The sequence below is a fragment of the Lontra canadensis genome, unplaced genomic scaffold (genome assembly GCF_010015895.1).
Source record: "Lontra canadensis isolate GAN:19392208 unplaced genomic scaffold, GSC_riverotter_1.0 scaffold134, whole genome shotgun sequence".
Taxonomy (NCBI): domain Eukaryota; kingdom Metazoa; phylum Chordata; class Mammalia; order Carnivora; family Mustelidae; genus Lontra; species Lontra canadensis.
In genome coordinates this window covers 1,492,753-1,505,495 of record NW_022631128.1, presented here as the reverse complement: position 1 = coordinate 1,505,495, position 12,743 = coordinate 1,492,753, and the positions used below count along the sequence as shown (strand labels likewise).

General features: G+C 53.9%; 1 protein-coding gene across 1 annotated transcript; it reads left to right on the top strand.

Moving 5' to 3' along the window:
- The first annotated feature begins 2,635 nt into the window (after positions 1-2,635).
- On the top strand, positions 2,636-8,250 carry CFP (complement factor properdin). The gene is given in 10 exon segments (XM_032842925.1): positions 2,636-2,752; positions 2,833-2,983; positions 4,438-4,613; positions 5,051-5,221; positions 5,354-5,545; positions 5,743-5,855; positions 5,857-5,917; positions 6,124-6,315; positions 6,471-6,582; positions 8,019-8,250. Coding segments are annotated over 10 exon segments (1,395 nt in total). The 5' UTR covers positions 2,636-2,691; the 3' UTR covers positions 8,185-8,250.
- Positions 8,251-12,743: the final 4,493 nt, after the last annotated feature.

The following is a 12,743-nucleotide window of genomic DNA, read 5'->3' as shown; positions in this document are numbered from 1 at the left end:
GCCAGTCCAAGAGGCTGTGGGACTGAGTATGTATATGAGCCTGTTCCTAAGCCTCCTGGTAGAGGCTGCAGGTCCAGAATTGTGTGTGTAACTGTGTTAAGGAAGAAAAGTAAGAGAAAATGACCAAGACCAAATGAGACTGTATGAGAGACCACAGATCGAATGTGCCAGGCATGGGAAAGAAGCCACTTCCTCCATTGGTCTCTCCTCCTCCATCCCCTGGACTGTCCTCTCCCAGTTCTCCAAAATTTGAAATTCTGGAGTTTCCCAGGGCTTCACCTAGGATTCTCTTCCCGGTCCAGTCCCAGCACTTGAGACACAACTTAATCCCCCCACCAGTGAAGCCCACATTTTTTACCTCCAACCCAGACTCTTCTTTGTTGCACGCATCGGAATCTCTCTAGAATTTTGACGAGTGGTTTATCCGTCCAGTGCTTATTTATTGAGCCTGGCAGACCCAGCAGTTACCAAACCAGACACAAACCCCTGCCCTTTGGCAAGCAGGTGTTTTAGTGAGGCCAATGGACAAGAAACAGATAAGTATGTCATCATCAGTGCAATAATTTCATGAGAAAAGACTTGGCTCATGCTGTTTAGATAAGAAAGCTGCAGTCATTTCATTGCGCAAGCATAGGGAAAGCGCGCGCCAACAGTTCTCTTCCCACGGGGAGTTCTCGGGGTATACTGTTTAGGCGCAAAGGAAGTATTGATTATAACATTATTACCGGGACAACCAGTAATTAGAAAAAACAGCCAACCGGAATCACAGGTTTCTGGGGGAATTTCTTTCCACAGGATAACACAGCGCTGAGGTCTAAAGTCTTGGAATCTTAACAAAGCCCCTTTGTTCAAAGTGTACTTTCAAAAACACGCCTGTCTGATCAGGAAACAGTACATGTGTAATGGATACAGATGTCAACACACCTTATCGCCCCATAACGACAGACCCAACATTCTTGAAAAAATTCTCTTTTAACAACCTGACCAAATCAAAGTCTATTACTCTGGGCTAATTTGCAGAACAGTACCTCACCCTCCACGAATGCAGAGGAAACAAGACCTTGCCTTCCTAACTTTCTTTGACTCCTTTTTGTTCATTAAAGAGATTCCTGGTTTTAAAGTGAGCTCTGGAGTTCCACTCATCAGGGCTAATAAGAAACAAGAAAAGAGGGGGCTCCTGGCCGGCTCAGTCGGAAGAGCGTGCAACTCTGGATCTCGGGGGTTGTGAGTTCGAGCCCTATGTTTGGTGTAGAGATTACTTTTTAAAAAAAGAAAAGAGTGGGTCCGTGGAGCTTGGTTTTACCTGCACGGAAAGGGGCTAAAGAGGACTGAACAGTAAAAGAAGGAGCACTTAGCATCATCTTTACGGATGACATCTACGAAGAATAAGAGGTGTTGGTGGCTAGAATGGCTCTTGAAGTGTGTCTCCCAGACCAGCAGCAGCAGCGTCCCCTAGGAGCCTGTTAGAAATCTTTAGGAAAAAAAAAAAAAGAAAAGAAAGAAATGTACATTCTCGTGTCGCGCCCCAGACCTACAGAATCAGAAGCGGGGGGTCGGGGGCAGCACTCTGTGATTGGACATACCTTCCAGATGATTCTGAGGCACACTAAGGTTTGAGAGCCCCTGCACTACAGAGTGACAGGGGTCCCATACAAAAAGCGTAGCTGGGGAAGGCCTTGAGAGAGGGGACATTCTGTGTCTGTCTCTTTTAGAGCATAAGCCCCTCGAGGGCCAGGATTTCTGACCGTCTTACCCTCTGTTCCGTCCAGTGCCAGGAACAGCATCTGACACCCAGTAGGGGCCTAGCAAGTATTGAATGAAGGTATTTAACACACAGCACCTACTGCATGCCAGGCACTGTTCTGAGGACTTTTAAAAAACCTTAAACTCCCAATCTTTGCAACGAACTCTGTGCTGTAGGCTGGGGTGGGGGTGGGGGGGGTTGTCCCCTATCCCCAGTTACTCTGAAAGAACACAGCCAAGCTGATTCCCTCCCCCAGGCCAGTGGGAGGGGGTGTTCCCAGCTGGAGCCCTGGGACAGCCAGCCGATATCCCCAATTCACTCTCAAACCCTCTCCCCACACTCTTTTCAGTTCCCCTTCTCATTTCCCCTGCTGCTGACCTCCCCTGCCCTTGCTGACCGCAGTCAACCTCACTTTCAGGAAAGGGGATGAAGCAGTGCCTGCCCCACTCACTCAGGAGCACCGCACTGAGCTCCTTTCACCCTTGTGAGGTTGACCCCATCGTTGTGGTAGAGACCGCATTTCTGGGGGGGGGGGGGGGGTTGAGGCTCAGTGAGGTTCAAGCGACTTGCCCAAGGTCACACAGCTGGACCGTTTATGCTCCATCTCCTCTCAGTAAGAATGTGCCCAGGGAACACATTGAGTGCTAAAGATTGGGTGGGTAGGGCGTGTTTGCTGGGGATACAGTGACAAGCAAGATCGGGCCAGGAGTGAGACAGGAAGTTGGTAGGGAGCAGAAGGCTTCAGGGCAAAGGTGCCAGGAGAGAAGTCGGAACTGCTGGGACCCTGCATGGCGCCCTCTGCACCGCCTTCCCCCGCCCCCTCCACTCCCAGCTGCCCTTTACCCGCCCACTTCCTCCTGGTCCAGTTCCTCTTTGCCACGGATCCCAGAGCCAGGTCAGCCCGTACAAAGCCAGGCCTCCTCCCCGGTAGGGTGGCAGTGCTCGACATGGGCATCCAGGGACGCGTTCCTCAACTGCTGCTGCTGCTCATCCTGCTGCCCACCACAGGTGAGTGCAGGAGGGTCCAGCTGGCCCGCAGGGGCGCCGGGACCCATCACACCACTGATGTGCCCCCCACCCTATTCCAGGCTCAAACACCGTATTCTGCTACACCAAGTATGAGGAGTCCTCCGGCATGTGCAAGGGCCTCCTGGGGGGAGGTGTCAGTGTGAAAGACTGCTGTCTCAACCCTGCCTATGGCTTCCAGGAGCCCGGCAGCAAGCTTTGTCAGGCATGCAGGTGAGGGGGAGCCTGGGGTACAAAGGCCACCCAGAATTGGGCCCTCTCCTTCTCTGGAGTTTTCCAAGGGTGACTCCAAGGCTCTGATTGTGACCAGAGCTTGGGGTTTCTCAGCCTTGGCTCTACTGACATTGAGGGCCAGAAAATTCTTTGTTGTGGGGGCCTGACCTGTGCTTTGCAAAGCCGGTGTTTTGCAGCATCCCTGGCCTCCCATTAGATGCCAGGAGCAACTCCCCCCCAACTGATGGTGACAGCCAAAATCCTCCAGATATTGTCAAATGTTGCCGCCCCCCACCCTGCTCTGGGGCAGAGTCACCCCTGCTTGAGAACCACTGCCATAACTTAAACATTTACTGAGCCCCTCCTGCCTACTGGAAGCATTGCAGAGGTCAGGGATAGGTGGAGGATTTCTGAGGGTGGCTATAGGCTCCTAATCATGATGCCAGCCTACATGTAATGAGCCCTTACTGTATGCCAGACATGTTTTCCCACAGCTTAGCATATATCCCAGATACACCATGGGAGTGGGGAGCTTGAGGGTTTTGGAAGGCAGCCCCGGGCCCCTAGTAAGGTCAACAGTCGACAATATTTAGTATTATGCCGTGCATGGAGCCGGGGAGAGATCTGGAGTATTTCTCTTCTTTTTTTTTTAAGATTTTATTTATGTATTTGACAGACAGAGATCACAAGTAGGCAGAGAGGCAGGCAGAGAGAGGGGGAAGCAGGCTCCCTGCTGAGCAGAGAGCCCGATGTGGGGCTCGATCCCAGGACCCTGGGATCATGACCTGAGCCGAAGGCAGAGGCTTAACCCACTGAGCCACCCACGCGCCCCTGGAGTATTTCTCTTCTTAAAATTTTTTTTTTTTTCTTGAGAGAGAGCAGGAGAAGGGGCAGACGGAGAGTTCCACATGCTCAGTGTGGAGCCTGATGCGGGACTCCATCTCACAACCCTGAGATCATGATCCAAGCCAAAATCAAGAGTTGGTCGCTTAACTGACTGAGACACCCACCCCTCGCCTCCCCAGGTGCCCCAGACCTGGGGTATCTCTGACGGGGTCTCTAAGTTCACTGGGACCATGGCTCCTATTAAGAAGTTTCCATTTGCCAGCTACCAAGCATGGTGGTGGCCTGGTAGATTTCTGAAGCAGTTCTGGGCCCTTAGTCCTACATTTGCTTACTGCATGTCCATCACTAGCCTTGGGGGACTTCGAAGGATTCCAGGTCCCCAATCATGAAGGTCAGTGGTATTATTAAGTACTTACTGTGTGCCCTCCTCTTCCCATTCGATCCCCAGCATCCCTGAGGGGTAGGTTCTCTGATCAATCCATTCCACGTGCATTTTTCCTGCACATCTGGCTATGCCTGCCCTCACCCCGCGGTCCCGTACACCGCGCCCCCCCCCACAGCCCCGGCCAGCTCAGGCTAGGGTAGCACACGTGCGCTCCCCTCGACAGGCTCCCACGATGGTCCCCGTGGTCTGCATGGGCCCCCTGCTCGGTGACCTGCACCGAGGGATCTCAGTTGCGGCACCGGCGCTGCATAGGCCACGGTGGGCAGTGTGCCGAGAAGGTGGAGCCCGGGACCCTGGAGTGGCAGCTGCAGGCCTGCGAGGACCAGCCGTGCTGTCCTGGTGAGGAGGCTCAGCAGGGGTTGGCTGGCCCTGGGAACGCACAGTCAGGGCAGGGGCCCAGAGGGTAGGACAGCGCTGCCTGACGCTTGCGAAGTGCTGAGGAAGAGGCCAGTGTGGCTGGAGGAGAGAGGTGGGAGGCAAGGTCCAAGGAGAGGCCCCCTCCCCCGCTCCCCATCCTTGTGGGCCATGGTGAGGACACTGGCTTTTACTGGGTGCTGGCGGGCAGAGGAGAGATGTGATCTGACTCTAGGTGTGACAGATCCCTCTCACTGTCCGGAGGAGGGCGGATGGTCTGTGGTGAGGGCTGAAGCAACAGGACCAGCGGGAAGGCAATGGTGGTGGATTGTGTGTGGCAAAGGACGTGGGGCACACGAGGAAGCAAGGACCCCTGAATGATGGTCCCACTTCCCTCCTGTCCCCTCTCTTCTCTCCCACAGAGATGGGTGGCTGGTCCAACTGGGAGCCCTGGACGCCTTGCTCTGTCACCTGTTCCAAAGGGACCCGGACCCGTCAGCGAGCATGTAATCAACCTGCCCCCAAGTGTGGGGGCCACTGCCCAGGAACGCCACAGGAGTCTGAGGCCTGTGATACTGAGCAGGTCTGCCCCAGTGAGTGAAAGCCACTAATGCGGGCACCGGGGACGGGTCTGGGGGGTTACGGCAGGGAACTTCCAGGGTGGGAGGACTTCAGCACACTGTGACCATACTTGGTGTCTCCCCACACCCCCTATCCCACTACAGTACATGGGGCATGGGCCGCTTGGGGTCCCTGGGGCCCCTGCTCGGGGTCCTGCAATGGTGGACCCAGAGCACCTACCCAGAGACGAAGCCGCACGTGTTCTGCACCTGAGCCCTCCAAGGAGCCTCCTGGGAAGCCATGCCCAGGGTCGGAGCACGACACCCGGCCCTGCTCCAGCCTGCCACCCTGCCCAGGTACACAGGGATGAGGCCCCTGACGCTCTGTTTTCGATTCGGGCACAGATGCTCTGCTGTCTCAGGGGACAGAGATCTTCAAGCATGTGACCATGGAACCCTTCAGTTTGGGGCAGTCTGCCTCAAGGGTCTAGGGGCTGAGGGGGGTGGGGGATGGAGGTGGCCTTTCTTTTCACACCTATCCCCCACCCCCACAGTGGCTGGGGGCTGGGGGGCATGGGGTCCCGTGACCTCCTGCCCTGTGACCTGTGGCCTGGGCCAGACCCTGGAAAGCCGGAAGTGTGATCACCCTGTGCCCCAGCATGGGGGCCCCCCCCTGTGCTGGTGAGGCCACTCGAACCCACATCTGCAACACAGCCGTGTCCTGCCCTGGTCAGTAGCTCGAGATGCGCCGTCTCTGTGCCTAAGCCCCTCACCCACCCCTGCTGCCCAGTTCCCACTGCTGATGCCTTGTTCCTGCCTCAAATGCCCCCATTCCCAGCCCCAATGCCTCGGCCCCCACCTCTCCTCACTGCCGCCCCTTCCCCCAGTCGTCATTCCTTCCTCCAGATCCCCTCACTGGCTCCCTGTCTCTGCAGTGGATGGAGAGTGGAGCTCCTGGGAGGAGTGGAGCCCCTGCACCCGTAGGAATATAGACAGTATAAACTGTATGGAGATCCCAGGCCAGCAGTCACGCTGGAGGAGCTGCAAGGGCCGTAATTTTGGTGGCCGGCGGTGCCCCGGGGAACAGCAAGACATCCGTCATTGCTATGACATCCAGCGCTGTAGATGTGAGTGCCCCCCACGACTCCACTGTGAGGATGGGGCAGCCTGTGTAGTGGTGGGGGGGGGGTGGCTCTGCCTCTCCCTTGGACACCGGGTCCCTGCCACCTCTCTCCTTCTCCCTCTCACCACCCCACTGAGACCTCACTCTGACTCATTGCAGTGAAAGGCTCATGGTCGGAATGGAGTTCTTGGGGACTGTGCATTCCTCCGTGCGGACCCAACCCCGTTCGCACCCGCCAGCGCCGCTGCACGGCCGAGCTCCCCAACTTCGCGTGAGTCAGGGGGCAGAAGGTGCCCAGGAAGGGGGTCACAAGATCCGTATGTGAGCAGGGAGGGTGGGAGAGTCAGCTCAGCTCCCCACAACCAGGACATCCGCCACTGGGTCTAAGGTGCCTGCCTTGACAAGTATCATTTATCTTCCTCTTGCCCAAGAGGAGAGACACTAAAGAAGCAGCCGAGAAAGAGGCTCCTGAGGGGAGAACGGGTGGCCTCTGTGCCCTTCCGGAAGTCTCTCATTCAGTCCCTCAGCCAACACGGCCACTCACTCAGTCCTTCCTGTGACCATGCACTTGGCCCTCTCGGTTACCCACACTTCACTTCCATTTGCTCCTTCGGTCACTCAGGCCTCATTCCTTCAGTACCCCCGCATCTCACTCAACGTCTCACCACCCCAAGACGCTTGAGGCCTTTTCCGAGACAGTTGCAGACACAGAGAACCCAGGTTCTGTGGGTTCCCTGAGGGCTCCTGGTTGGCAGGGCCCTGCCAGAAGGCAGATGCGGAGAGTTGGTACAGGGAAAAGGGGCTGACACCCTGCTCCAGAGCCAGGAAGCTGATCGGGTCTCACCCTGCAGAAAGGGGTCAGGAAAGGCATTCCCAGTGTCAAGACTGTGTGAGCAGAGTCCTGGACCCTGGTGACCATTTCCCAAAGCTAGTTTCCTGGTGGCCCAGGTGTTAGAGAGCGGAAAAACACTCACTCCTCCCTTCTTTATTTCCACATACGTCAAGCCACTAGATGAAGTGGGAGATTTTCAATTCATGGAAGGTCTGCCATCTGGGAAATTGTCTCCAGCTCTGGGGTTTCTACTGGGTCCTGAAGAGGAGTTAGAGGTGTTGAGTGGAGGCAGGAAGCACTTGACAGAGTAGAGAAATGAATGGATTTGATTGAGGGAACAGGGGTGAGAGTGAATGAATGGAATGCTTGTCTCGTGGGAGGAACAAGCCAGGCACAGACCATTCTGGATGTGGGATTAAGTCTGGATAGAGTGGAAGAGAGAAAGATTGACTTGGGGCAGGCATGTGGGCCCCAAAACAAGGCCTTGAATACCAGGGCAAGGCATTTTGTTTTGTTTTGTTTTTTCCCCAGTGAGCAATAGGGAGAGATGTAAAGGGATTTGGAGGTAGGAGAAGGTAGCTCTTGTTAACTAATAACAATTACTAGCATTTATTGAGTACTTACTGTGTACCAGACACCACCCTGAGCACTTGACCAAAATGAACTCGCTTATCCTCACTTAGCCCAGTAAGCTGGGTCTTATTATTCTTCCAATTATTCCCATTTTTCAGATGAGTACAGGGAAGAAAAGAAATTGCCCAGTATCTCATAGCTAACAAATAGTGTTGGACACAGTAGGCACTCAATAAGAGTTTGTCGAATGCATTCTTGCCTTCCCTGAGTTTCTCCCTTCCATTCCCCCTCTAATGCCCCAGGCCCACCATTACCGTGGTCGAAGGTCAGGGTGAGAAGAACGTGACCTTCTGGGGGACACCATTTCCGCGGTGCGAACCTCTGCAGGGGCAGAGGCTGGTGGTGAAGGAGGAACGGCCATGTCTACACGTGCCTGCCTGCAAAGACCCTGCGGATGAGAAGCTCTAACACCTCCCTCTCCCACTCTGACACCCTGCCCTCCCAGACCTCAATAAATGGGCCACTTCCCCAGGAGTGGGGCAATAGCATCTTCTAGGCCAAAGGGTACAGCACAAGCAGGGTCACAGTGGCTTGCTGTGGAAAACAGTATTTTCCACTGTGGTCATAGTTTGGCAAAAGTGAAGTGGAGTATCAGTCCCTGTGCCGCTGCCTTAGCTCCAGGGTCTGCCTCCCCCACCCCCACCCCTTGCGCAGCGTCGCCGCGGGGCGCCCAGCACGTCCCTCTGCAGAACTCCGGGTCACAGGTTTTCTGGTTGGCTACTCGCCCTGGTGGGCACTTTCTGATTGGCCAGCATGCCTAGGTTCCCACCCGCCGGAGCCCCTTGGCTGGCGGGTTCCACATCAATCAGGCACTAAGCAGAGGCAGCAGAGGCGTGGCTGGGGTTGGCACCCAGCCACGTGAACACCTGCACCCACCCACTCCCAACAGCCCAGATCCAATGCCGCAATTAGCGGAGACCGAAATGTGGGTGGCGGTCGGCCGGGGGTGGACCGAGGAAGTGCCTGTGAGATGCTCTGAGCTGGGGCGGGAGCGAAGAGAAGCCAGAGTCAGCACCTGCCAGAAGGGGCCACTGAGACAAACCCAGACACAGATTCCTTTAGTATTTGTGCATTCATTCAACACTTTATAGCGTCTACTGTATACTAGGACGAACTCTGGGCATCTGGGGTGGAGGAGGACTGGTAGAAGGAGAGGACATGTGAGCGAGGGAACAAACTCAGAATATGCGATCCTTTCGTTGAACATTTTTTTCAACACTTATCAACGCCTACTGTATACTAACAATAGCGCTGGACCTCATGGAGAATAGAGGAGTCAGAACAGCACGTGTCTCCACAGTGAGGGGAACAAACCCAGACACTAATGCTGTTAGCATTTGCTCATTCAGTGCTGCACTAATTAGCATTTACTGAACGCTTAGCCCCTCATGATGAGACAAATCACAAGAATCATCATAGTTATGGTATTAACTAATACTTAGAGAGTACTTACTGTGTGCCTGGTAGTGTTTTAGGTCGCACAGCATGAATTCATTTACTCCACAACAAGCCTATGAGGGTCGCTATTATCATTATTCCCATTTATAGAGGAGTAAACCGAGGCACAGAAAGGTAGCAGGCTGGACATTTGAAGCATGACGTGTGGTGTGAGAGGAGGGACCCTTCTGTGGAAGGGTTCAGTTGGGAGATGAGTGACACCTGGATTCTGTCAGGGTGCTCACTTCTCTGGGTCGATTCCCCCCATAAAATAGGTCAGTTGATGGGTTGAAGTAAAGACAAAGTGGACTTTTGGGTCATCTTGGGAAGAACGAGCTGAAAGGGAGTGACTCTGGTTGCCTACTAGAGGGTATGAGAGGTATGAGAGAGAAACGTGTCTATAAGACAGTGGAACTTTGGGCATCATGAAACATATCTTTGTGTATGTGTGATATGCAGACCGATAGGTCTGTGCAAGAATTAAGGATGCATTGAGTGTATGTGGAGTGCGTGTAAAGTTACACCCATGTGTGTGCCATACCAATCTGAGTTATAGGTGTGTGTGTGTGTGTGCACATGCCCACATGTACATGTGCGTTGAGGTGTCATGGACATATATGTGTGTGAGTTATAAACGTGGGTACAATACTGATTACAAACATATGTCAAGGGTGTGTGTTTGAGAGTCATGGTTCACCAATGCACAGCAAAGAAAATCATTCCTGGAGCCCCTTCTATTTGTTCATTCCTGCTAGAGAAGATGGAGACAGTGCAGAGAAGCCCTACCTCTGCATCAGAGAGCTGAGACACTCCTAAGGGGAAATCCTCATTCTTCTGCAAAACAATCTCCAAAACATTAATTTCTGGAAACCGAGCCACCTGGAGAAAGGGAACGATGCTGGGGGCCATGAGTCCTAGAAACGTGGGAATAGGAGCCCTGAGAAGAGGCATTCTGGAGACAGATTCCTAAGGGGAGCAAGATAGGTCTATAAGACTTGCAGATGCTCCTGTCCCCCAGAGAGGGCACTATGGGTCCAGCACAGCTTGTTTACTTCAGTAACTGAGCAAAAAACTGAGAAGCACATACTTCTAAATGTTGGAAAATATGTGATTCATGGGAGTTCCCCATCTGGGCAACACTGGGATGCGGAACGCCTGAGACAGCATCCACGAAAGAGAGGGAAAGAATGGCCAAAGCAAAGGCCTTGGAGGTAGGACTGAAGCTGCCTGGCATGGAGGAGGGAGTAGAGAATGGTTTGTAAGTATTGGACTTGAGGACTGGAGAGGCTAGGGGAAGTGGGGATGGAATCTGAGTCCTGGGGATCCTGGCCAAAGATGATCCTTGAGAGAGAGGTAAAGGACATTACTGGCAGAAGTCACAGCACATGCGAAAATATAGAGGTTGTCTCCTCCCCCCACCCCTCCCACATCCTTAGAGATGGGTCAAGTGATCATCTTAACAGATGAGGAAACCAAGTCTCAGTGGGGATAACTCACTTTCCCAGGGGTATGGTGGAAACCTAGTTTGAACTTCAAGCACTCTGACTCTAGACTCCACACCTTTACTACCTTGTTTAAACAGGCCAAGGACTTAATGCATAAAGAATGAACAAATGAATAAATGGATGATTCACCTGAAAATCCTGCAGTCAGACTCCAAATCTGCCTTTTTCTTACCGTACCTTCTTTTACCTCACTTGTTCCACCAACATCACTCACTATGGCCCACAAGGACCTGCTCAGTGTGGTCCCTGCTAACCTCTCTGACCCCATCTCCTGCCACAACCCCCCCCCAACACACACACACACACACACACTCACGTTGTTTCAGCCACACTGACACCACTTTCTAGCACATTCTTTTTTTAAAAAATGCATGGATCACAAAGTGAACATGAATTGGAGCTCCTGGATTCCTTCATTTGTAAAATGGGAACGTTTCCCACCCCATTGTATTATTGTGAGGGTTGGATGAAATAATACATGTAAACAGCTTAGTTGGGTGCTGTCAACAAATGATTGTTTTAAAATAGATTCACACTTTCATTGTAGTCAGGATCTTAAAGGAGCTGACAGGGTGGCTTCCACAGCCCCCGCTGCCTGGACTATCAAGGTCATTTGCTCATGTGGCAAACATCATTTGGTACCTACTGTGTGCATACCCTAGGATGGGTCTGCCTCTGTCTGTGGAAAGTTCTCTGGTGCGGGGGAGACAGCCATGGGCACTGATGATACCAGATGGTTATGGTGGGTTTTGGCTTTTCCAGGGCAGAGCAATGGGGGCATATAAAATGAGTCTGTGTGTGTGTAGGGCCTGGGTTGGAGGGACAGAGATGGACACACATCAGGTCTGGAGCTTCAGGGAATGTGTCTTTGTGGCAGATCTAGGTTTATCGTGATCATCTGTGGGTATGTGATTTGTCTGGGTGTGCATGTTCGTGTGAGTTTCCTTGGGTCTCTGTGTGTAGGTGTGGTGCCTCTGTGTGTATATGTGTGTGTGTGTGTGTGTGTGTATGAGTGTGTGTGTATGTGTAGGCATATGCGTGCGTGTATGCATGCATGCCCACGTGTGTTACCCTGGACATCTGTATAGATACCTAGATCAGTGTGATCTCTGTCTATACGTGCCTCTGTGTGTTTCTTTACTTTTGTTTGTGTCTATATGTATCTCCACGTGTGTGTCATTCCTCTGTGCCTCCAGGCCCCAGCAACCCAGGGCAAGGCTGTGTACCCCGCCTAGGTGTCCAAGTCTGCCTGTCTGATGCTGTCTATGCCACCCCCGCACCCTCTCTCTGCCTAGCTGAGCCCGTAGGATATGGGAAATTGATCTCCCCTTACAGGGTACTGCTTGTGACCCCCATCTGTCGCGGTGAGGAGGTTATTTTTCTACTTTTGAGTCTCTGCGTGTGCCTCTATTCCCCCCACGCCCCACATGACTTCTGTGGTGAATATCAACACTGGAAACTTGAGTATCTGCAGAGAATCCTGCGTGTGGGTGCTTCTGGGTGTGAAGACCAGAATGAGGCGGCGTGGGGGGTCTTGCCTGACCACTCACCCCGACCTTCCCGAGAAATATCTACCCCGCCCCCACCCCCCCAATTGCGCATCCCCAATCGGACGAGGGGGAGGGGAAACAGGATGCGGCGTGGCGCGTGCGCACTACCGCCTTCAGCACCACGGACAGCTCCTTCGCCCCCGCCTGCTGGCGCGTGCCACCGCCTCCCCAGTACTGAAGGCGCGCTGACGTCACTCGCCGTTCCTCCCCAAACTCCCCTTCCCGGTCGCCTTGGTCGCGTCCGCGCCGCCGCCGGCCCAGCTGGACAACACCACGAGAGGCGCGAGATAGGGGGGGTACGGGCGCGACCAACCGCGCTGCGGCGGCGGCGACTCAGCGCTACCTCAGTCTGCAGCGGGCAACCGAAGAGTCGCGTCGTGCCTGAGAGTGCAGCAGTGCTCCTGGGCCCCGCGCGGTCCGCCCCCGCGGCTCCTGATCAGACTGCTCCTAGGACCCCCTGCCCCGCGCCGCAGCC